General features: G+C 45.5%; 1 protein-coding gene and 1 pseudogene across 1 annotated transcript in view; both read left to right on the top strand.

Annotated features, from left to right (window-relative positions):
- Window positions 1-26,318, top strand: part of SPATA16 (spermatogenesis associated 16) — a 476,121-nt gene that overhangs the window by 183,484 nt on the left and 266,319 nt on the right. The window contains exon 6 of the mRNA XM_078665447.1: window positions 17,588-17,734. Within this exon, the coding sequence (XP_078521573.1) occupies window positions 17,588-17,734 (147 nt within the window). The remainder of the gene's footprint in view (window positions 1-17,587; window positions 17,735-26,318) is intronic.
- Window positions 4,198-5,489, top strand: LOC144793394 (18S ribosomal RNA; annotated as a pseudogene).

Here is a 26,318-nt window from a genome sequence, read left to right as displayed (position 1 = left end):
CGTTCACACGTACACACTCTCTCTCACGTTAACACACTCTCACCCGAAAGCCTGCACGCAATATACAATTACCTCAGCTACCAGGGAAGGTCATATACCAGCTATTTGCGCTCTATTTTTTTTATTATACTAATAGTGACTTATATAATATTTTTTACTATTTGTGTAATAAAACATACACACAAAGCAAAGCCAATGGAGCCCAACCGACGTCCATAAGACAGATCTGCTACTGTTTTCTGGCACTGATTATGCCACCTCTGAGGCCAGTGGTCACAAAGGCAGTGTGACAACAAGGGGCAAGCCAGGAGTTGCAGCTCCAACTCCGGACGGCACCTAAATTACGTACATGATTGCACGTGTCGGAAAATGGCCCGGTTACTGAGTGGCGAGCTTAATCATTCCAAATTCTAGGATTCTCCATTACAACCCTTACATAGCCTCATCCTGCACACAGAATATGTATGGCTAAGTCTCTAATGAAATGCTTCAAAATCTGCATTATTCACACTGGGAGCCCGATAAAATGAGACCATGCTCAGCGGCGGCTCCTACGCAATGGCGGAGGAGCGTCGCCCCTCTGGCTGACAGCCAGCAGGTGAAAAATAAAACAATATTTTACTATAGTTTTATTTTTCACCGGCTGACTCAGCCAGCGTGTGCAGGGAGAGGCGGGCCCAGAGCCATGGGAGAGTGGAGAAGGACAGGTTCCTACACTTTAAGTGCGCATGTGTGTTTGGCCGGCCGTCTCAGGCGTCAAGCATACATGCGCACTTAGGTTTCTTCAACTTTGCTGTATTAAACAGCTGGGCTTGATAAACAGCACAGACTCCCTGTCCTGAGCAGAGCATCAGAGCAGTTTGCTCAGGCCAATCCCTGCACTGCTCTCAATGCAATTGCAAACGTTAGCTGAAAAATGGATTGGAAATGCATTTCAGGTCTACAGGTAGGCTAAATCAACAATACACAGGTTACATTATGTGTGCCCTCCTACAAGCAAATAAGCCGAATTTTCAATATATACCTCAGCAGTTATAAATGGCATCTTAAAATATTACTGTCAAGAGTGTAATATTAAATAAATTAGCAAACACTTTTAGTTTATCTCTTAACAAAGAGTTAATGCACACTTTTGTCAGTTACATTTCCCAAGAACACAGATTTGTGTTAGTCATGAGGATACTTAAACATTTTGTATTCCTCTTTCTTCTTTTCCTATATTAGTCACATAGAATATATGCGAGTGCAGACTAACCATGATTACAACTCACTCCTACTGCCAATTCAAAATGCGGGGACAAAACAACTCTCCTCCTCATTTCAGTGATGAAAGAGATGGTAAAGCAGTGGACCAGGGGACCACCATAAGACAATCGGGTATCTCACCCTGCACATGTAGACAATCCGGTGCCAAAGATTGAGGCAGTCTTAGTAATGAGGAAAAATCAGAGAAAAGTTTCCTCTTCCTTAACCCCTTCGACGCTCATGACGAGCCAAGCTCGTCATGGAGTTTCCATTGACTTCAATGGAAATTACATTGAAGAGCCAGAGGTGGCCTTAGCATCCATTAAAGGAAGAAAAAAATCATGCCCCAAGGAGCTTTGTCAAGATTCTAAAGAAATCTATGTCAATGCAGGACCGCATATGCCTGGTGAATGACCTCGATACCCTTGGAGAAATAATAAAAAAAAAAAAACCAATTGTATATGTAGGGTAAATGCCAGATACCCCTAGAATGCAGCATAACATCCAGAGATGCCAAGGCCAAAATAAATGGGATGACTTGAAACTGATAATGACAGTGGAGAACACATCATCTTAGATACTTCTGAGATCTTGGGTTGCCTGGAATCTGCAAGCATGTATCAAACAGATCCAGTGAGGCAAAATAGTCTCATATTGCTACCAGGGGAGGCTTGGTTGGAAGTAACGATCTTGAATAGTACTTCTAGAAGGAAGTGATTCATTTCCTTAAAGTATAAAATGGGACTGAAGTCTCCTGAATTCTTTTTCATGATAAATAAGGTTGAATAGTTACCCAGTACCTGATCTGCCCAGGAAAGGCATTGTTCATGCTTTTTGAAGAGAATGACAAGACAAAATACCAATACACTCCAAATACTGCACCTCTTTCAGGAGCTCAAACTGGTGCCACCAACATCCAAACCTGAGCCAAGCATTTGACCAGGTCTACCAATTTTGCATGAAAGATGTTAGTTCCGGATCCAGTGAGAGTCTGGTGGAGTAGGAAACTGTTTTGGGAAGTATCCTCTCACAGTGTTCTCGACCAAATGTAGCATTGAACAACTTTCAAGGAACCAGAGGCCGCGCCAGCCACATAAAGGAAGCCAAAAAATATATGTGGTATAAAGCAGTCTTGCTGTTCCTTAGCAAAGGGCGGATACATACAGGTCCTGATTCACAAATGTAAACTTACACTTTTGAGTAAGTTTACACTTGTAGCAACTTTACTACTTTTTGGTATTCACAAACTGCAAGTGGAATTTTACTACTAGTAAACTTACACTTGTAAAATTACTAGTAGTAAAATTGCACTCATATGGCCTGATCCAGAAAGTAAACTTGCACTTTTGTCTACTTGTCACTTGTTGTGGTAACCTTACTGCTGTTTTGGTATTCAGAAACTACAAGTGAAATTTTTCTACTTGTAATTTTACGAGTGTAATTTTGCTACTAGTGACAGTCTTCACTAGATTGCATCTCTTAAGACAAAGCTTTAAAGTGGCTTAGAAGCATTTTAACTGTATGTGGCACAACTGCTGACTCTGACTGCAAAATGTAAGGAAGCAAAAATTCTATTAACATCTTAATCTGCTCTCTTGTCCACTAAGTCTAAAGGAACAGCTTCCCATGAGATGATGGTTCTTTGAGAAGATAGTCCAGCCATTATGGAGTATATTGTAACTATAGGAGGAAAGTCCTCCCAAAAGTTTGGAAGAGGATAACATCTGTCCCAAAAACCAGGGAACACTGGGTGGTCCATATCCTTCAGACAACCAAGTTCCTTTCTCTAATACTGTTGAAAAAATTAGTCTTCATCCAAGGAGGGACGGTATCTTGGAAAGCAAGGTTTGTCCTGATGCGTTGTAAGAAATCTTCTAGCTGAGCATCACCCTGGATATGCTGACCCCTCGGGTTCTGATTTTCCTCTACATCGGGTTCTTCATCAGAATATGTCATTTTAGACCTTTGACATCTTTAAATGAGACTTTAATGTTCAGCCATTTAAAGCAGCAATGATAGTTTGATCGACGAGAAGCTGTAATATAACTCTGAAAAGAAAATTTGTGGGTACAGCATCCTGCTATGAGGATGAAAATGCTGCCACCTTGAGAACAATGCTATCTCCTTGTGCTCATTGTATTCTCTATTGGGTTCAATTACTAATCAGAAAGTAAATTGTTCATACTCATTCGCAGCCATCAATAAACAGTTCCCATATATGTGTCTGTTTCTATGAAGGCGTCACCACTGGCAGTGGACTAGGGGAACCACCAAAAGGAAAGGAGACCGCCTCTCCCTCACTTAAAAAAATTGCAGAGACATCTCTCACTCTGCTGGAGTATGGCCTCAGGTCTGTTCACCCTTAGATGAAACAAGGGTGCAATCAGAGAGGTAAAGGCAGGAAGACTAGTCATTGAGCAGCACTAAAGCAGGACCTAAACTGCAAAGCTCTTCACCTTGCCAGATGATAACTTGCTCTTTGCCTGCCGAAGTACATCCGCAGGGACATCTACCAAATGGTGACCTTGTCTGCAAGATAAGCATGTTTGCTGGTTATGATGGCGACAGAGACATTTACCACGATGGCTACAACTTGTGAGCCCTGTCAAAAGGCAGCAGACCACCGTACATGGTCAAAGACAAGCATAAAGGCAGAGAGTAATAGGAGAGGAAGCTGGGTTGTGGACAGTTAATGATTTGTGATGTAGTTTTCTCTAAAGAGGTGAGTCTTCACCTCTTTCCGAAACTTGCTTGAGCAGTGTTTGGACAGTCCTGATGGATAATAGGGTGTTGCTTCAGTTCCTGGATCCATTGATGGAAAAGGCCTGCTGTCTTTTTTTTCTTTTTACACGTCTTAGTCTGCAGTTTGATAGTGTCCTTGCTGCAGGTGTGCCAAGAACCATAAGAGATGGTGGATTTGTCTGCGAGATAGTCAGTGACACCAATTGTGATGGCGTTGTAAATGATGCAGCTGGTTTTAAAGACAGTGCAGGCTGGCAAGGGGAGCCCCTAGAGTTTCATCAGCTCCCAAAGCTTATATTAAAGGTGCTGCAGTTACAAAGTTTGTAGTTGGATCTTGGGATTGAGCTGGTGGTCTGCCATGGGGTCAAGCTACCGCCTGTCCCAGACCTTGCCTCTCTGTGCACCCTTGATGCTCTTGACTGAGTGTCCTGGGGCTCCGGATCATTTACTTAAAAAAAATTCGAGTGTTCAAAGCAGGCCAGTCACCTGAATTCTTCAGCTAGGAATAATGGGATAGGACTCTGGTTCTATTGTGTTGGTTTTCGGAACTGTGGCCATGATTAAGAAGGACATGCAGGGGCATTCATATTGTGCCTCTAGAGGTGAAATTGTTGGACCGGCGCAAAATGAACCAAAGCAAAAGCATTTGTCAAGAATGTTTTCATTAATTAAGAATGAAAGTCAGAGGTTCTAAGATGATCAGATACTGTATTAGTTCTCACCAGAAACGATGCCGACTAGTGATCCCGCTGCATTATTCCCATGACCCGCCAAGCAGCTTCCAAGAAACAAAAGTCTTTGGGTTAAAGGTGGAGTATGATTGCAAAGCTGAAATTTAAAGGAATTGATGGAAGTGCGCCTCCAGGAGTGGAGCTTTCTGCTTAATTTGACTCAACACAGGAACCCTCACCTGGCCTGGACATGGAAAGGATTTGACAGATTGATAGCTCTTTCTCCATTCTGTGGGTGGTGGTGCACATTGTCGTTCTTAGATGCTGGAGCGATTTGTCTAGTTCATTCCGATAGCGAACGAGATTACGCCATGCTAACTAGTTACACGACCTGCCTCTGTCGGCGTCCAACTTCTTGGAGGGACAAGTGGCATTCAGCCACACAAGATCGAACAACAACAGGTCTGTGATGCCCTTAGATGTCCGGAGCTGCACACACACTGCACTGAATGGATCAGCGTGTGTCTACCCTTTGTTGACAGGTGACGGTAACCCACTCAACCCTGTTCATGATAGGGATTGGGGATTGCAATGTTTTCCCATGAACAAAGAATTCTCAGTAAATGAGGGTCATAAGCTTGTGTTGATTAAGTCCCTGTCCTTTGTACATACCTCCGTCGCTACCACCGATTGGATGATTTAGTGAGGCCACCACTGCCAGTCATTCAGAATCACATCCAATACTCCCAGAAGTTTCGTATGTCAGGTCCCACCCTCTTAGCCCTTCTAGGCTTTAGTTTTATAAGAAGTTTGCATGCTGAGAAACTATTTTTATTCTCTCATCTATAATTTGTTATTATTACATTTTATTTTTTAATATGTTCTCAATCCTTTATATTCCAATATTTTCATTTGTACAACATAATTTGCTTCCTAGTTCTCAGTGCATTTTGAGTTTTCCAACTGTTTTTCGGTACAATGTATATAAATATTTACATCCTGTGACTGTGAAAGCACAATTAAAATAAAAAATAAAAAGTTAATCTGACTACTTGGAAACAACATGTAAAACGACGTGTGTCTGGCAGCACACCACAGTTAAATAAATCAATAAAAGTTGGCAGCTTATTTAAAAACAGGGTGTACCTGAAATAACAGAGATTCTCAGAAATAGGTCTATAGCTTCCTTGGCATTTTCCTGACATTTCCAGCAGATGAAATAACGTTTTGTTTTCTTCCTCCCCTTCCCAAAGGCTGGTGACTTTTATCCGAAGAAGATGCTAAAATGATGTTTTCAAATTTAAAAAAGAAATCTCTCTATATATATTTTTTTTAAATCTCAGGACTAACATAATTGTGTTCATACATCTTTCTTTGTGTTTGGGGATGCTAGCAGCTCTGGGCAAGTCTGCTATGAATGAATTATCCACAGTATCTAACATTACGCCACATTATTCTCATAGAGCAATGGCCAGGCACACATTATGTGATATATACAGGTGAAAGAGCAAAATATCTATATTACTGTTAGCCGAAGCGTCTACTGCTTGCTCGCAGCCAACCTACCACAGACACTTAGCCCCCCTTTTTTTAAATGGTTTTCCAATCCTGCAAGCCAGTGCTGACCACAGCGCTCCTGATTGGCTCTCACTGGAGCATCAGAAATTTGCTGAATCACGTGAGAGTCTCACCGGATTGTGGAAACCCCCCAAATATTTTATATATAGTGGCTCCAGGTGAATTACCCCTGGGACACCCCAAAAAGGTCCAGGAGTCAGGGAACCCTTACACTGCCCTGTTAGACCTTAGTATTTTGATTTAAAAAAGACTTCACTATCTTTGGCTCTCCACCGCTGTTCCCTGGGAAGTGGCCTCCTACTGAGGAAGGCTACAGGCTGATCCAGGCCCCCTTCAGTTAGCTGTGAGAGCATGATCACTATTCCATGCTCCGAGACATGCATTTGCCTGCACAAAAGAATCTTGGGAAAATCAGGGGCCTTGAGCACAGGTGCTGTGCAGTATTCAGGGTGTCAAAAGCTTTCTGGCACACCTCTGTCCTGATCACCTGATGTGGCTTCTTCACGGTAGTCAGCTCGGTCAAGGGGGCAACAATGGTGTCATATTCCTTGATGAAACTCCTGTAGTATCCAGTGAGGCCTAGGAAGGCACTTGATTCTGTCTGCATCTTAGGGGGTCCCTAATTCACAATGGTGTCAATTTGGGGCTGCAAGGGCTGCACCTTGCCGCCCCCTACTTGCTATCCCAAGTAGACCACAGAACCCTGCCTTATCTGGCACTTACTGGCCTTGTTAGTCAGGCCAGTACTCAGCAGAGCCCAAAGTATTTCCTAGAAGTAGCTCAAGAGGTCCTTCAAATTAGAACTGAAGACTGCAATGTCATCTAGGTAGGCGTCCTTGAAGTTCTCCAACCCAGCCGGGATCTGATTCACCAACCTCTGGAAGGTGGCAGGGGCGTTCTTCAAACCAAACGTAATGACCCAGAACTAGAAGTGCCTTTAAGATTTTAAGAACGATGAGCTCTCTTTAGGCGATATGTGAGTACCCAGACGTTAAGTCAAACATGCTGAGGAACTTGGCAGCACCAAGCCGATCTCTGAGCTCAACAGCTCTGGGGATGGGGTGTGTGTCATTTCTAGTGACTGCATTGTACCCAGGGTAGTCCACACAGAAACTTAGTTCAGGTGTGACACCTGGAGGGGCAGTCCTGTGAACCCGCAATACTCTACATGACCAAGGGCTGTTTGAGGGCTCAATAACCCCTAACTTCAACATATTGGAGATCTGCTCCTTAGTGTTAGCTCTCACCTTATCAGACACTCTATACATTTTGTTCCTCACAGGTTTGCTGTCCCCAGTATCAATATCATGGGTACACCAAATAGTAAGTCCTGGACAAGGGAGAACAAAGAGGCAAAGTGCCACAGCAACTGGCAGCAGTCTCTCTGTTGATCTAGAGTCAGTGTAGAATAGAGGTTGATACCCTCTAACGACCCATCTGCCCCTTGGAAGATAGAGGGTCGAGGAGAGGCTCACTTTCCTCTTCCACCCCATCATCAGTAACCAGGAGCATGGAAATCACAGACCTCTCAAAGTGGGGTTTGAGGCGATTCACATGCAGGACCTTCAAAGGGTTTCTAGGAGTTTTGAGGTCCACCAACTAGGCGAGATTGATCTTGCTCTGATTCATCTCATAAGGCCCTGACCAATGGTCTTACAGGGCCTGGGACTCCACTGGCTCCATTACTCACACTTTTTGACCAGGCTGAAACTGAACCAATGCGGTATTCTGGTGAAACCTGCAGTTCATGTCCTTCTGGCTAGCTTCTAGGTTCTACGGTGCTATTTTCCTGAAGCGGGCTGTCTGGTGCAGGAATGCCAGCATGTATCTAACTACATATTGGGCGGCTTCTTAGGAGCTTGCGCCAAGCCTTTTCTAACCAAACTGAGAGGTCCTTTCACAGATTGCCAATATAGAAGTTCAAATGGGCTGAAGCAGACCTCTTCTGTGGTACCTCCCTTTGGGTGAACAAAAGACATGGCAGGAGGATGTCCCACTTGCACCTCATGGGTTCAGATGGACGCATAATCATGCCTTTGAGGGTGCGGTTGAACCTTTCAGCCAACCTATTAGTTTGAGATTATTAGGAGTGGTGAACTTGAAGGTTACCCCTTACTCCTTTCAAATAGCGTTCTTGTAATTGGAAATGAAGTTGGTGCCCTGGTCAGATAACACCTCCTTGAGGAAACCCACATGGGTAAAGATCCCCCTCAGTGTCCTGGCCCCTACAGACACAGTCACTGTCTTCAGAGGAATAGCTTTCAGGTACCTGGTAGCATGGTCCACCAAGTTGAAAATGAATATGTTGCCCACGGATGTCTTGGGATTCAGAGGCCCACAATATAGATGCCAACCTGCTCAAAAGGGGTGCTAGCAACAGGAAAAGTTTGCAGGGGCCTTGCACTCCTTCCCTGACTTGCCTCTTGCCTGGCAGGCAGGACAGGGCCTACAGAACATATCTGAGGCCTTCCTCATGTGAGGTCAGTAAAAGTGGGTGATAAGTCTGTCAAAGGCCTTTTCTTGTCTCAAATGACCTGCCAGTAGCACATCATGAGCCAGACCCAATAGGAAGGACCTGAAGCACCGGGGTGCCACCAACACATGGGTTGCACCAGGCTAAGGAGCCTTAGGCTCACTATAAAGGAGATCATTCTCCTAATAAATCATGTGCTTGCCAGAGGCGTTACCAGCTCCCTGGGTTTTGGCCTGCTGCTGAAGATCCACAAGAGTAGGGCACTCCTTCTGCACCTTGCAAAACTCTTCCCTGGAGGGACCTACCTCCTGCTGCCAGTGGGTCAGCTCAGGCAGGGCCCGAGTTCAGCTACATAATCCCTTGGAGGTATCAGAGCTTTCCCCTCAAGGTCAGCCTCCTCCCAGACCTTGGGAATCTCAGGAACAGGTTTACCATTGCCCTTGCCCTTCCTCTTTTTGGCAGGTACCTGGGCCATTCTTCCAGAGTGCAAGTCCTCCTGACCAACCTATCAGGCTCCCATGGGCCATGTGATCAGGCACACCCACTCACGCAACCCCATCATCTTCAAGTACTACCTGAGCTCCACCTCCTTCCAGATGGTATGCTCCAGGTAATTGACTTTCCACAGGCATGGATGTACTCACAGTTACCTTAAGCAGATCTGAGACACCCTCCCATTCAAAGGGAACCAGAGCCACTTGGTAGTGGCTCTCACGGTTGTCAGCTGCAACAAGTTGGTGGAACACATTAAGAACTATCTGCTCATAAGTTACCAGATGCTGGCTCTTGTGTCTCTCACAGCATCTATCCTCTGCCCATTGATGGTGACCCCCTAAATGTACATCCTAGTATTGTCAGGCATATGGGTTCTCTGCACCATCTCTCCATCACCCAGGGACACTAGGGTAATATCTATTTTCTCATCAAACCTATCTTGGGCAATCTCCTTCTCAAACACTACACTAGCCAAACCCTTAGACTGCTTACCAGTGGGGGGCTGCTTGGGACACTTGTCATCCCCTTTGTAGTGTTCTTCTTACTGACACTCATAACACTTCATGGGAGCCTGCAGGTCTACTGTAGGTAAACCACTTCTTTTTCTTATCAGCAGTGGGATGGGAACCCTGACCTCCAGAACTAGTTGTGGGGTCCTTTAGGAAACTCCTTGCTCTTATTTTTGTCCCCCTCCTTCTTCTGGTACGGACCCTGCCCACCCTTGTGGTAATACCCTCTAAGATACCTTCTTGTGGACCCTGGTGCTGACCCAGCGGTCCACTTCCTTTGCAACCTCCCTGGGGTCAGTGGGCTTACTGTCAACAGAGTGTGACACCAGACCCTTGAGTTTGTGGACCCTCCTGTCAGAGGGCACCAAAGAAATGCTGCCACTGTCTTGGCTGGACTCAGACCCCCTGTCTTTGATATCTAGCTCCTTCAGGATCAGCTTCTGAGCCAACATTTTATTTATTTATTTATTTATTTGAGTTTTATATAGCGCTGGCTAGACCGGGAGGTATCAGAGCACTTTACCTGAGGTTCCACTGTGTTACAAAGTTACATCAGTTACAAGTTACATCTGTTGCTAGAAACAGTTAAAGAGCATAGAAGACAAGCATAGTGGAGAGCAGAAGGGTAAGGGGGTGAAGAATAAGGGTAGGAGGGAGATAGGGCGGAGAGACAAAGGAAAGGGGAGGAACGAGCCATAGCAGAGGGACGAAGAGGAAACTGTGCCCAATGTCTGGCTGGCGAAGTGACGGTCGAGGGGGAAACCCAGGCCAATCTCCTCTATAGCTGTCTAGCAGCTCCACCGGGCATCAGCCATTTTGCTCAGGTCTCAGTGTTTAGAAAAGCAGATTAGAATCAAAAACATTGGCTACAGTTGCATAGTCAGGTATCGGAGGAACATGTCCCCACTAGGGAGCAGAGGAAAAAGGGAATAGGGGAGGGGGAGTAACCCAGAGAAGGAGCTGGGGCTGTCTTTAGGTTGCCGAGTAAGCTGGGACCTCAATGACTTTCATGCCTCGAAGGTGAGGCGCGACTGCTGCTGTTCCTGTTTCCCCATTGTGAACACAAGGTATGTCTCTCGCCGCTTCTCCCTATGAAACCACTTATTATAGCTGAACAGAGGGGCAAATTGTCGATCTAGGCCACTCACGAGCTACTGCCTCCACCGGCCCAGCACGCGAGAAATTTGCGCCGTCACCTATGTAGTTCCCAGCAGTGGCCCCAGCTTGCAGTGACTCTCCCAGGTAGGTTATCGCACCCCTCAGTTCCAGTTATCTAAGGTCCACATCTACGCCATATGCCACTGGGCAATCAAGCCATGCATTCGCAAGTAAACCACCTCTTGCCCGTTTATGCAGGGGAATGCAGACAGGCATTTCATTTTGTTTTCCTCCATCTCCATGGTTAGCCTTTTCTCCTCTAAGGTCTGTTTCTTTTTCTCTGCCTCAAGATTTAGTTTGGAAAGTTGTAATTTTAATTTCCTATCTTACCTCCTGTCCTCCAGCTCCTCTGCGGACAGGCCTTTAGAGAACACCCTGCCTGCTTCCCTGGGGTGGACCATCTCCCCATGCAGGCTGGTTACCCCCTGTCTCACAGGCAGTCCAAGATTCTCCTCTGAATCCTGGTCCAGCCAGCTCTTCATCATCCTCTATTTCCTCATCATCATCCTCATCCTTTGGCATTTAATGTGCTGCATCCCTAGATTCCAACCAGGCCCTCAGTGCCTTTTGCAGCTCTAACATTTTAGTGAAGCCTTTGGTAGAAACCTTAAACTCCTTGCAAAAATCCTTGAGTGGGCTCTCAATGTATTTCTCCAGCTTGGCCAAATCAAAATCCCTGTTTGCAGGTGCATGTGCATTTAAAGTACCTCCAATCAGAGACATGATTTAGACAAAAAGCAAAAATGCCAATCAGGTGGAAGGAAAAAGTAAAAATGGCAATTTAAAGAGTGCAGAATAAAACATACCAAATGGGTTCAGAGACAATTGATTCAAATTGGTCTAGATATGGATAGTAGTATACACCAAATTACTGTAAGGTACTGCACAAACACAAGTCCTACCCTCACCACTGATCACCCAGTTTAGAAATTGGATCTCTAGTTGCCAGAGGTTTCCAACCTGTCCAAGTAGGGACTACAATCCTAGTCAGGGTAATTCACATACACATCCTAAATTGTCCTGGGCTCACCCTCTCGTAGCTTGGCACAGAGCAGTCAGGCTTGACTTAAGAGGCAATGTGTAAAGTATGTGTGCAATGCTTTAATTACAGTAGTACAATGAAACTACCACAAAAATACTCCAGTTTAGAATAATAAAGAATATTTTTATGAGTAAAACAAGACCAAAAAACAAAAATCCAATAGGTGGAATATGAGATATGAACTTTTAAAGAATAAACTGCAGTATAGTGCATAAAAAATAATAGCACTTAGGGGTTACATGAAGTCACGCTGGATCGAAGTAAATCAAAGTTCAGGCTGACAGCAATGGAGGACAGTTTGGCAACAGGACGCAACCAGGGCCTGCTGAATAACTACATTGGATTGATTCAGCGATGTCGCTGCAGACTCGAAGAGTCTGTTCCAACCCATGCAGTTAAGTAGATGCGTAGGTGCCTTGCCTCTCAGTCGAGTCCCGCATCATCATTGAGTGTCCTGCGGTGGTGTTGAACTTCTTGCAATGCAGGCACAGCATTATTGTCGAGCCTTACAGTCGGGTCCTGCATCATCGTCGAGCCGCACAGGTATGTCCTTGAATCGGCCCTGAATCTGCATCAAAGAGCAATGCATGGGTTCCAATTAGCACAAAGTCATCAATGCGTCAATTTCTGTAGTAAAACAGTTGCGGAAACCACTTTCAAGGCCTTGGACAGGATTGGCACCTCTTGGCAGGGAAGGTCTCACAGTTAACAGAGTCCAGCAACTAAAGCAGGGTTGAAGGAAGTCTTTGATAACCCAGCGACTTCAAAACAGGGGGCAAGCCAGAAAGCCAGCAAGCCCTTGGAGAATTTGGGTTCAAGGATTTAGAGAGCAGGTCCAGTACTTCTCACTCCCAGGCAGGAAGCAGCAGACAGCAGGCCAACACAGAAAAGCAGGTAGCAAAGTGACAGTCCCTCCTACAACACAGCAATCAGCAAGCAACAGGCCAACACAGCAGAGCAGCTAACAACGTGGCAGTCCCTCCTACAGCACAGCAACTCTTCTTCCTGACAGAATGTCATTAGTTCCCACAGTATTCTAAAATCAAGGTGTCAGAGGTCCAGTAGTTATACTCAATTGAGCCTTTGCAGTAGGGGGCTTCAAATAGATGATTTGGAGTGCACAAGGCCCTGCCTTGACTGCCCTGGCCCCAGACTCCCTACAGGGTGGTATGCACCCCTTTGTGTGGGAACAGGCACATCCCTAATCAGGTGCAAGTGCCAGCTCTGCCCTCTTATCCTGCCTCAACATGACCCATCAAAATGCAGATGGCTACTCAGTCACATCTACTCTGCCTTTGTGAGTGGCTAAGGGGGAATGCAGAAAGCAAGCTGTAACCCACCCCAGATGTGTATTCAAGGGACAGGCAGAAGGTACCAAATGGTTTAAGTAAGAAAATGCCAGCTTTCTAAATGTGGCATTTTCAGAATTGCAATTTAAATCTACCTTCACCATATGTTATGTTTTTAAATTGTGAGTCCAGAGACACCAAATGTACTTTTCCCCATCTTGTCCCAAAGGGAAACTCCACTTAGAAAATGTTATAATGAAGTCCCCATGTTAACCTATGGGAGATATGGGTCTTGCAGTAGGGAACATGAATTTAAAAGTATTTCATTACCAGTCCATGTAAAACTTAAAAGTACACATCCTACTTCCAAATTATACTGCAACCTGCCCTTAGGGCTGCCCAAGGCCTACCTTAGGAGTGACTTACCATGTAATAAAAAGGAAAGTTTTGGTCTGGCCAGTAGGCTAGCTTGTCACGTCTGAATCGCAGTTTATACTGCACACACCTGCTTTGCTGTGGCAGGCCTGATCCATGTTTAACGTGCTACTTAAGTTGGTGTCACAATCAGTGTTGCAGGCCCCTTGGTAGCATTTAACTTACAAGCCCTGGGCACATAGAGTTCATTTTACTAGGGCCTTATGGGTAATCTAAATATGCCAATTGTGGATAAGCCAATGTTACCATGTTTAGTGTACAGAGCGCATGCACTTTAGCACTGGTTGGCAGTGGTAAAGTGCCCAGAACTCTAAAGCCAGCAAAATGAAAGTCAGCAAAAGAGGAAGTCAGAAGGCAAAAATTTGTGGGAAACCACACCAAGGATGTCAGGTCTAACAATCATGAACAAACATTAGTTCATTTAGGACAGCTCAAAATGTATAGAAAGTGTTCTTTGCCTTAAAAGTTTGTGAATGGCCACAAACTCATGATCTCACCTTTTCCCACCCAAAAAATGGTGAGTGTATTTATCCATCAACTAGCTGGAGTAACTCCACCACCTGGATGAGAAGGCAAATTCCCCTCCCTAACTTGGAGGGATTTTCGGAAAGTTGATTGTCCCCAGCAAGAAACATGCAATTGCCATCTGTCTGCTTTTCCCTAGACTAAAGTCCTCATCCTGGACTCCACCCCCTCCACCTGGGATGACTCCTGGTGGCCCGCAGCGCATGGACCCCCCTTCACTGACGGACCATGCATAAAATCCCGTCATTATACTGGACTCCTGGCTCTTAATGAACTACCAAATCAGCGCTGTTTTGTCCTCCTACTTCCACACTCCCTGCCACTCCACAATGCCAGACCTGCATACCTCAACCACCGCCTCTCCTTCTACACTCCCAATAGACATATCCTTTCATAAGCCACCTACTTGGATCCCAGATGATTCCAATAGGGCAGCGACACTAGTTTCTGAATCCTACAGAGACTTGCCCTCGGTTTACAGGAGAAGACACTGCTCCGGTGGCAAATCCCAGGGGGATGGGGCACAGATGGAGAGAGCGTGTACAGTCAATGATGCTGTTGCTCGTCTACTCAACAGCAACACTGCAGCAGTCATTCACACCAATTTGATGAATGGTACTGGCAGATATGATACCTACAAACAAGCAAATAATAAGGCTTTAGTCTAGTATTAACTCTATCTCTTAAGGTATCACCTCACAAGAGCTTTTCAAATGTCAAACAACCTTTAGTTTTGTTATTTTGTTTTCATTTAGATTGTCTGTAGAGGCTCCTTTATCAAACTTTTTGAAACTGTAGTGAGTATGATTTCAGCATCAAACGCACAAGCAAATTTGGATAGGGTTTGCTTCATCCAAGTCCTTTCTGGCAGAGCCCTGCCAACAGTATGTACAAGTTAAACAAAAACACTGGTACCTTTATTTGCAGCACTATGTTGTGACTGAGAATGGATGTTAATTCTGATTAGGCTTCCCAGCACATTTTGACAATGGAATATGAAACATTATCTACCTAGGTTGTTTGATGAAAAGAATATTAAGGATATAATTAGGAAATAATCTTCAGAGCAACTGCTCTGGATTACTTTAGGTGGTAGGTACACCTTAGCTTATGAGGAAAGATTAAGGCAATTTAAATTGCATGTTTTACAGAATCTGCTGCATTGTCATCTACCCAATTTAAAGGGTTCTGACAACAGTATACAGATTTGTTGTGGATTAAACATTAAGGGCCTGATTCACAAAGGTATACCTACACTTTTGTGTAAGTTTATGATTGTTTGCTACTCACAAAGGTATTTTACCCGTAGTATCTTGGCAACTGCAGAGTCTTCACACATAAAAAGATAGGAGTGAAGACACTTCCGTAAAAGTTTTTGTTTAAATGTAGTACACAGTGGGAGAAACATTTCCAGAAAAGACTGAAACGTTACCTTCTGTGAAATGTAATAGTGCTTTTTGGGAAAGCAACTGCTTTAGTGATGCATCTCATTATATGTATGAAGTGGATCTCTATGGAACAGCTTTGCACTGGAACTCAATATCGAATGCTGGTTTTGGAAACACTGGATGCCTGCAGTTATTATGCTGATGAAAGATGTTTGTCAATATTACACTATGTTATGTTTGCTTTGAATTCTCCAAAATGTACATCTGAGATCAAAAACAAAGATCTAACAAAATAGGAGAATCTTCAAATACCTTCGCATCACACTCTATCCATGCTCCCCGTTACTTTGTCCCCCGAACCAAACTCAACGCATCTTATAAAAAATAATTGATTGACAACTAGTGCTTTTATTCCTCCACTTCTCCTGTCTACAGACTATATCAACTTGGAATAAAGAATATTTTGAAAGGAATATTACAACCTATTTACAAAATTTGGATTGGCATTAAATGTTCACATTAGCTTAGAATCAGTACAGCAACTGATAATGTTAAAGCTGACCTTAATGTATAGGATTCACTTTTTTTGGTGATAACTTCATCAAATGTCACATTATTGCTTAGTCCATTTACTATCACTCTCTTTAGATCCACCCTATGGTCATCAGCATTGGCACAGTCAGGGTTTTATGTTTGTCAAAAAATAATATTTCTTCAGGGTACAATTTGACTGAAGATGTAATTTTTATACTTAAGACCATATACTGTTTCCTAGATGTATTAGGGCAAATTTTTTAATGGAATGTGAGTTGATTTCTATAAACTGGAGCAGATTTACAAGAAGGTGCTGCAGCGTGGCACCGCAAGCCCTTTGGCTACGCTATGCTGCGGCACCTTCAGAGCCAAGGAATGCGACATGTTTACAATGATATGTCGCATTCCCGTGCTGTCCCCTGCGCTGGCGCACAAACATCTGCCATGCCCCAGTGCAGGCACCCTTTGCACCACAATGCAAGGATGCCTTTGTCATTGGGAGATTGTTTTTGTGCTGGAAGGGGCACTACATGCAGTTTCCTCTTTCAATGCATGCTGTAGAATGCAGCACACATTGAAAGAGGAAAAAACAAGGAAAAAATTTAAATATTTTTCCTCGTTGCGCCTTCCTACACCTCCCCTGGGGAGGCATAGCATTTCAACAAATTTCCAGATTCACGATTCCTAGTAAATCTGGAAATGTGTCTGGTTCCATGGGTTTTGCGTTGGGACAGCAACACCCATAGAACGCCTCTTTCACACAGAGTGCTGCGTGTAAAGGGGTCGTATTTACAAGGACAGGAAAAGCTATGCAGGGTAGCTTTTCCTGTCCTTTTAAATATGGAGCAGTGAAATATGCCACCAGTAGGTCACAAAAAGTGACATACTGGTGGCAATGGGGGCTTGTAAATCTGCCCCTATATGCATAACTACTGTATTTGTACCATGTACTATTGTTATCCTTGTGTCTAATTTGCTCTTTGAATAATCTGCACTAACCTTAGTATTTATGGAAGTGTTTATTCCCATCAGAGACTGAGGTTTATTTAACTAAAATGAATATATTCTCTGAAGACCTTAAATACTACTCCTTGACCAATAAGCGCTATGAATTCACCACACTATCTCTAGTTATACCTGCAGGTTCCATGCTCTTTCTCTCCTGAACCTGTATCTAAAATCCATGCTCTAAAAATAAACAAAATTATAGGATAAATGTATAAATTGTACAACTGCTCTTGTCTAAATACAATATTGCCCATACCCTGGAATAATGACTTGAAAGATAGTTAACTATTTTGACTGTTTAGTATTTACCTACGATCCTATATCCTACAACCTAAATCGATGCAGGTCAACATATTCCCAAAGTAAGCTAAAGATGACTTATACAGGCATATGATTCTCTGAGAAGAATATGTCATGTTCTATTTGATGTTACAGTATATGGTAAACAAAATATTGTGTCTAAAAGCCTATACTAAAGACAGTGTCATCTTCTAGACCCTCAGGTCCTGCACATTCTGCCACAAACAACCGACTGGCCGCCATCTGCTTCTCAACATTACCTGCTGACTATTGGCTTTAAAACCAAGGAAGATGGGTGTTTCTTAGAAAAGATATCAAACAGGAAGCAACCAACATTCATAGGTACACTATTTTTATTAATTATTATGACATTACTGTAAAGAAGGTCAAATTGTAAATGAAAAATATAGTTATGATCCATCATGGCAATTGCAAACAGTTTGAAAAATACTTGATCAATTATATGCTTCTTTGTTATATCTCTGTACTAATTTGCCCTGCCTTCCAATAAAGCTGCATGTCTTGCAGTTAGAGGTATTGCTCTGTAGGAAAGTGGGGTATTATGTAGTGAGGCTCGATGGGCTTCACTATGCAATACCTTCATGTTACCCCAAATAGGTCCTTTGGATCCACACTAATAAATCCCTATCTTAGTCCTGGTAGTGTAACACAGAACAGTCAGGTTTTCCTAGAGGAATATGTGTTAATCTTTTCAGAGTACCAACATGGACGACAAGTAATTGACACAACTCTAAAGAAATCTGACATCAATATATAAAAATAAAGCAGATTTTTATATTAATCTAGACATCAAATGGAGACAATGTGATGAGTATAACTGGAGTTATGGATTTTTAAAAGAAAAATAAATCAGTGCATTTCAATCTTACAAACCTTTAATGTTGCATCCAATAGAGTAAAACACTAGGGACAATCGGTCAGTTGCAGATTGAGTCTAGTGGAACACACTGGTTGTAAAGATGGGACGGTTCTCAGGACCAGGCTCTGACATTCTATTGAATTTTACTTGGCACGTAGGGCCTGAGTGCAGAGGAGTCTCGGCTGTCCATGGTGCTGAAGTGGTACCTGGAGGGTTAACTGGTTTTACCATTTACATGGAAATGAATGTAAAATCTCGACAACGGAGCAACTGAGGTGTTTGGATGAAGATGCTGTGTGGTTCTCTCAAGGCACAGTGTTGAACAAAGGTAGTGGTAGCCGGACTGGCCACCAACAAGCCTTGGCAGTGGCAAGCTCAGCCTTTCTGTTACTTTGACGTCCTGAAGTCTGAGGAAAACAGGAGCTGTCTGAATCTTGCTGGAGGTCAGGACTGCATTTCTCACGATGCACTGGACTGTTTACTTTTCGGTGCTTCCTCAGCAGGCTCGATGTCCAGTGATTCTTTGGTTCTGGGAATATGCTTTACCTTCGGGCTGCAGGGCACTTGCACGTGTAGTCCAAGGGAGTTCTGGATTTGCCTTTGGCTTGCAGAGGGGTTCCTCTTTCCTTTGGAACAAGTCTCTGGTCTGCGACGAATAGCACTCATGCAGTAGAGGGTGGTTGCCACAGGTGCAGGTTATTTCAACCTTGGTTTGTACAGGTCCTGAAGTGGAAGACTCGGGTCTCTTCTTTGTCCTTGGTTGCAGGTTGTTCAGATCAGAGGTGTTGGTGCCAGAGGTGCCCCTTAGACCTTAGATTCTGATGGATACATCTGCCAGTGGATTCCTCACCTTGTGAATATCCCCTTGCATCAGCAACATTCGGAAATTCTTTTTGTATCTTTGCGCCGACTTGGACGACGTCACAGAGGCACGACAACGCGCGCGACTCCGCTGACGTCACCGACTCCATAATAGGACCATGACGGCATGATGACATCAGTTCCTTTTTTTCCGCGTCGTCGACGCTAACGGTTTCTAGGGATCCTCTGTAGCTGTTGGTAACTTTGCTACTGTTTGTTTCTTTTCGGTGTCCTTTTGCTTCTTTGTGTCGAAATGTCCACGAAGAAGACTGGATTTAAGCCCTGTGGAGAGTGCGGCAAGACGATGTCTATTACAGATCCATACGAGTGCTGCGTTTGGTGTTTGAGTTCGGACCATGACGTTGAGGAATGTTCATCCTGTAATGAAAAGAAAATGAATCCCAAGGCTCTCCGTGAGAGGGAGGCGAAACTCCTTATTGCAAAGTTAAAGAGCAGGAAGGACAAGAAGAGGTCGAGGTCACGGACTCGTCGTTCGAGGTCGCGGTCTCGCTCGAATTCGTGCTCGAGGTCGCGTTCGGTGCATGCTTCGAAGTCGTCGAGGAAAAAGCACAAAAAGAGATCTCATGAGTCTCGCCATCACTCTGGGAAGGACTCGAGTTCGAGACCGAAGTCGCAGGTGAAGTTGCTTCGCAAGGATGTGAAGACTCCGACTCCGGAGGTTCAAGTCTCCGAAGATGATGCTTAGCATGTGAATTTGCCTGTTCATTCACCAAAGCCGTTGTTGAATCCTTCTCCGGCTCCGACTCATTCTTCTGACCAGGAGGGTGAGGGAGAAGAAGATAGAGGAGAAGAGGAGGCTGCGTTACCTGTGGGATCATCGACCCCGGTGCACCAGCCTGAGGTAGAGGTCGAAGTCGAGAAGACCCCGGTCCCTCGAGAGTAGCCTGTGGGCTCTTATCCAGCATTTCCTGCTCCAGGTCAGGACCCGACTCAGTTCCTGAATGCTATGCATGGAGTGTATTCAAGAGCTATGTACCCCTCTGTTGCACCGGTTGGTCCCACGGGTCCATTGGCATACAATCTGAGTATCCCCCAGACTTACGCTCCTGTGCCTTTTATGCCATTCATGCTGGCTCCGACACCGCCTTGGCTTTTCTCGGTGCCGCCGAAGCCTTCAACGCCGAAGCCTTCGACGCCAAGACCCTCGACGCCGACACCCTCGACGCCGATGCCGAATCCGATCCGACCTCGTGTTCAGCGGTCTGGTCCTCCGGCTTCGGGCTCGACGCCGGCTCCAGCTCCGATGGAGTCGATTCCGGATTCGTCGACTTCATTCATGAAGGAGAGATCGAGGCGTGAGGCACAGAGACTTCTGGAAGAGCAGAGGTACCGTGAAGCAAAAATGGAAGAGGGTGAGCTGCAGGATTCAGAGGATCTTTTTGATGATCTGAGAGAGGCTAGTGGACTTGAGCTGTCTCCTGATTGGGATCTGGCCTCTGTTTCTGAGGCCCCTTCTAAGGATGTGACACCTTATCACGTGGTTATAAGGAAGGCTGCAGACTTGTTGAATATAACACTTCCTACTGCAGAGTATAAAGCTAATATACTGACTGAAGTCCTTCATTCGCCTACCTCTGTGGTCGAGCCTATGCTCCTTTTCAATGATGCTTCGGCGGAGCCTATATCTGAGGTTTGGAAAAGACCGCTTACAGCCCCTGCTGTTTCGAGGGCGGTTGCAAGAAGGTACAGGGTGGCGCCTGGTGACCCGGACTTTTTATCCACACACCCCTTACCGGAGAGCTTGGTTGTCTTTTCTCTGCAAGCACGGTGCTTAAATCGACTAATGCTACTTGTCTAATGGGACGCTATATCCATGCGTTGATGGATTCAGTCAAACAGCTGGTTCCAAAGCTTTCTGAGGAGGATAGGAAGGATTTTCAAGAGGTGATCACTGACACTCTGGCTGCCGCTAGACAGGTCATTCAAAGTGATCTGGACACTGCTGACTCGGTGGCAAGAGTGATGGGTTCTTCAGTGGCCACAAGAAGAGCGGCATGGCTTAAATCCTCTGAATTCTCTGCGGATGTCCAAGCAGCCTTGATGGATCTGCCCTTTGATGGGTCAGGATTGTTTGGCAAGAAGGCTGATGCTGCTTTAGAAAGGTTCAAGGACAGCAGAGCGACAGCGAGATCTTTGGGCCTACAGTCCAGAGGTACTGCGGGGAAGAGGTTCAGAGGTTTTGGCAGGTCTTTATTTCGGACCATATATCAAACAACAAGAGAGTGTTAATACACACAACCAACACAGTAGGCAAACAAATTTCTGTTCAAATTACTACTAAACCTCAGGAAAAACAGTTATTTTCAGTAGGAAAAATAGAGTGCACGTGCTCAGAGAACTAGCTAAAAGGACCCTCAGGCCCCAGTGAAACACTGGTAGCCAGTTGTCTTCATTGGGTCCTCCTTAGTTGCTAGAGAAATTAAAGTGAGTTAAAAAGAGTGTGGACCACTCCTCAAAATTATTTTAATGAGAGGGTGGCTCTAACTCTATTAAAACCAGTGATTTGAAAAACATAATTATTTTTCAGGACTATAAAGAGGTTTTTCAAATATAAACCAATAAGTCCAATTGATCAAGTGAAAGAAGAGAATTAGTAAGATAAAATACGGTCAACATGTTTCTGCTTTAAGAGCGATGATTAAGCTCAGCATTCGTCAGGACCAAAAATACAATACACTACCACTCAATGATCGAAGCACGCTAAAGCGCTCAGACCCGAGTAGTAATTGCACGGAACCATACGACCTGCAGTTGTCGAAGCTCCTTTTAGGAAATTCTTCCTCAATTTCAATAAACTCCTTATTATAGGAGAGACGATCAGAATATTATGTTACAAGATAATGTGCCCCATGGGCATAGCGGCGGGAGTAAATCTTCACGTTTGGTCTTTATCGCCAAACGGCTCCCCGCTGGAACACCTACAAGCGACCACATCCGCCGCCCGTATCGTTTCTTTATTTCGGACCTACAGACAGCCACAACAGCAGCAGCAGCAAAATACGCTGTACAAGTCGTACAGAGGCAGGCAAAGAGCTCGTCCTAGGAGTCGTCAGGCCTCCTCCTCCTCTACCTCTTCCCAACCCCCTGCCTCCACAGCAAAGCAGCCCTAGATCCACCATTCTGGATCATGTGGGTCCAGTGGGGGGCCGGCTTACCCATTTTCTACAAGATTGGGAATTGATTACATCGGATCTTTTGGGTTCTCAGTCTCGTGGAGAATGGGTATGCCCTTGCCTCTTGCAGGAAGAAGTCCTGGCTCTGTTCAGAAAGTGTGCGATAGAGGTGGTTCCAGAGCAGGAGAGGGGTCAGGGGTGCTACTCCCGGTATTTCTTGATCCCCAAAAAGGATGGCAGACTTCGTCCAATCCTGGATCTCAGGATCTTGAACCTTTACCTGAAGCAGGAGAAGTTCAAGATGCTCACCCTTGCGCAGGTTCTTCAAGCACTGCTGTAAGAAGACTGGATGGTGTCAATCGACTTGCAGGATGCGTATTTCCACATCCCTATTCTGAAGTCGCACAGGAAGTATCTCAGTTTTAGGGTGGGATCGCAGCACTACCAGTTTGCGGTCCTTCCGTTTGGTCTTACTACTGTGCCTCGAGTCTTCACCAAATCAAAGCAGAATCTCCGGAGAAAGTGGTCCACCATCTGCAAGTCACAACTCAGTTGTTGTACACAGGTTGGGTTTTTCAATAAATGTACCCAAATCTCACCTGGTGCCCTCCCAGCACAACCTGTTCATAGGTGCAGTACTGGATACTACTGTATGTCGGGCATTCCCTCCACCTCAAAGGATTCGCGCCATACAGGAAATGATTCCTTTATTTCACAATGGAGCGGTCGTTCCAGTCCTGAAGGTCCTTCGTCTGCTCGGTCTGATGGCTTCCTGCATTCTGTTGGTCAACCATGCACGCTGGCATATGAGGGCACTCCAGTGGTGCCTCCGCAGGCAGTGGTATCAGCACAATGGGGATCTCAGGGAGTCCATCAGGATCTCCAGAGAAACTGCAGCGGATCTGTCTTGGTGGAGTGTGGAGGGCAATCTGTCTCAAGGATAGCCTTTCCAACTTCCTCAAGCGGTGGCCACAGTGATAACGGATGCGTCCACTCTAGGGTGAGGTGCTCATCTGGGGGATCTGGAGATCAAGGGTCTTTGGTCTCCAGAGGAAAGGTTGCTTCACATCAACCTTCTGGAATTGCGGGCGATACGCCTGGCGCTCAAGGCCTTCCTCCCTTCCCTTCGTGGGCGGTCGGTTCAGGTCCTGACGAACAACACCACCGCTATGTGGTATGTAAACAAGCAGGGAGGAGTAGGGTCGCAGTGTTTCTGCAGAGAGGCTCTGCGTCTCTGGTCCTGGGTTCAGGATCATCAGATTTGTCTGATGGCAAATCATTTGGCCGGAGTTCTAAATGTGCGTGCAGACAGTGTCAGTCGGCAGTTCTCAGCCGACCACGAGTGGAGGCTTCATCCAGAGGTAGTTTGTCACGTCTTTCGGACGTGGGGGACTCCTCAGGTGGACCTGTTCGCCACTTGCGAGAATCCTCACTGTCCGTCATTCTGCAGCCTCCAGTTTCCGATGCAGGGAGCCTTGGGGGACGCGTTTCAGTTGAGTTGGGGCTCACAACTCCTTTACGCATTTCCTCCCATACCCTTGATTCCTCGGGTTCTGAGGAAGATTTGCCAAGACCGGGCCCAAGTTATATTGATCGCCCCGGATTGGCCAAGAAGGGTGTGGTACACAGATCTTCTCCACCTCTCCTCATGCTCGCCGCTCCGTCTCCCTTTCAGGGCAGATCTCCTCTCTCAGATGGAGGGGCAGGTTCTACACACCCACCTCCAGACCTTACACCTTCATGCCTGGAGATTGAACGGGGCAACCTGAATTCCTTTTCTCTCCCACATGATGTGGTGGATGTCATTCTATCGGCCAGGCGTGACTCCACCAAGTCCATTTACTCTTATATATGGTCTAAATGTGTTGCTTGGTGTGGGGAGAAGTCCATTGACCCTTTGAGGGCTTGTTTGTCAGATATACTTCTATTTGCTTTTTCTTTAGCGCAGCAAGGGTTTGCTGTGGCTACAGTGAAAGGTTATCTTTCGGCTTTGTCGGCTTTTCTCTGCCTGCCGGATCAGCCATCATTATTTAAATCTCCTATTGTTTTAAGATCTCTGAAGGGCCTTACAAATAAATTTCCTCCTACTCCTTTTATTGTGCCTCAATGGGACTTGAATCTGGTGCTTACTTATCTAATGGGTTCCCCTTTTGAACCTTTACATAATTGTCCCTTGAGGTTGTTGTCCTTTAAGACGGTTTTTCTAGTTGCAATTACTTTGGCAAGGCCCCCATTCTTGACAATTCATGCTGAACGAATGGTTCTTAGGACCAGGGCTGCTTTTCTGCCTGAGGTGGTCACTCCTTTCCATCTGGGACAGTCTGTTTCCCTTCCTACCTTCTATCCTCCCCTCACCCTTCCAAGGAGGAGGAGCGGCTTCACCGTCTGGACCCTAAGGGGGCGGTGAGCTTTTATCTTGATAGGACAAAAGACTATCGAGTTGGTGACCAGCTTTTTTTTGGATTTGCTGGCTGCAGAAAAGTAAGAGCTGTGCACAAGCGCACACTTTCGAGATAGATAATACTATGCATCAAGATCTGCTACGCCCTGGCTGGTAAGGAACCTCCAGAGGGTATAAGAGTCCACTCTACTAGAGCAAAGTCTTCAACATCTGCTTTGTCTAGAGGTGTACCTCTTGAGGACATTTGTAGAGCGGCAACTTGGGCCTCCCTCCACACTTTCGCGAAGCATTACTGCTTGGATACCGAAGTGAGGAGGGAAGGCCACTTTGCGCGTTCTGTCCTCCAGGATTTTCTGGTATAGGAGAGTGGACACCCTCCTCCGGGAGTGGGGACTGCTGTGGGAATCTATTCACAAGGTGAGGAATCTGCTGGCAGATGTATTCATCAGAAGAACAAGTTACTTACCTTCGGTAACGCTTTTTCTGGTGGATACAGTATCTGTCTGTGGATTCCTCACTGACCCACCCGCCTCCCCGTTGTCCACTCTTTTATACCTGAGTATCTGTGATGTTAATATGTTTTTATTGTTGAAGGAAAAGTTTTATTTCAATTGCTTTTCTGCTTGGTTTCACACTATGTGTGTTATCTTGACATTTGTGTACTGTGTATACTGTGTATATATCTACTGATGTCGGTCCGTCCGTGTGCCTCGAAGGCTCGGACAAAAGGGCGGTACTGATGTCATCACGCCGGCATGGGCCTATTATGGAGTCGGTGACGTCAGCGGAGTCGTGTGCGGTGTCGTGCCTCTGTGACGTTGTCCACGTCGGCGCGAAGCTGCAAAAAGAATTTCTGAATGTTGCTGACACAAGGGGATATTCACAAGGTGAGGAATCCACAGGCAGATACTGTATCCACCAGAAAAAGCGTTACCGAAGGTAAGTAAATTGTTCTTTAGGGGCATTAGGGGTGTGAGTTCTAGTTGCCTATGGGCTACTGGCCCTAGTGTTTAATCCGTCTCTGAGGTGACCCCTTCCTGTGGAGTGTGGCACCTTTTCTATCCAGAAGCTACTATCCTGGCACTTTTAAAATAGCAGAAACGTTCCTTGGCTGTCCAGACCAGGTAACTCACTCTAGGCGTGTGGTTAGCCTTCTGAGAGTGTACACCTCCTGACTATCTAATTTTCCCACCTACCCAGGTTGCAAAAATGTCTCTGGGGCAGGGGGTTGGCTCTTCCTCCTCTAGGATGAAGCCCACATGCACATCAGAAGTGGTGAAAGTCTTTGAAGTGCACTGCCTCAATGTGCCACTTCACAAGCCATCCTCTATAGGAGAGGAGGTAACACTTCCTTCCCAAGCAGGCCTTTGTATCTAATTTCTGGAAATGCTCACACCTCCTGGCAGGAGGTTCGAAGCCTATCTTGGCCGCAGCAGCTGCAGCCTGTCAGCCAGGACACATGAAAGGCTGGGGAAACCAGGTGGGCATCCTCTAAGATAACCACCTGGGTGCATGCCACATCAAATCTGACCTTGGCAAAAGGTCAGGTTTGATGAGACAAGTTGTTTGATACCAAACATGAAACCTCTCTGTGGGTCCATAATGGAGCTGGCAACTGGAGTGTGCCCAGGTGCCAGCCCATGATATCCT

The sequence above is a fragment of the Lissotriton helveticus genome, chromosome 11 (genome assembly GCF_964261635.1).
Source record: "Lissotriton helveticus chromosome 11, aLisHel1.1, whole genome shotgun sequence".
NCBI classification, from domain to species: domain Eukaryota; kingdom Metazoa; phylum Chordata; class Amphibia; order Caudata; family Salamandridae; genus Lissotriton; species Lissotriton helveticus.
Note: the sequence above shows the minus strand (reverse complement) of the source record. Positions and strands in the feature narration are given on the sequence as shown.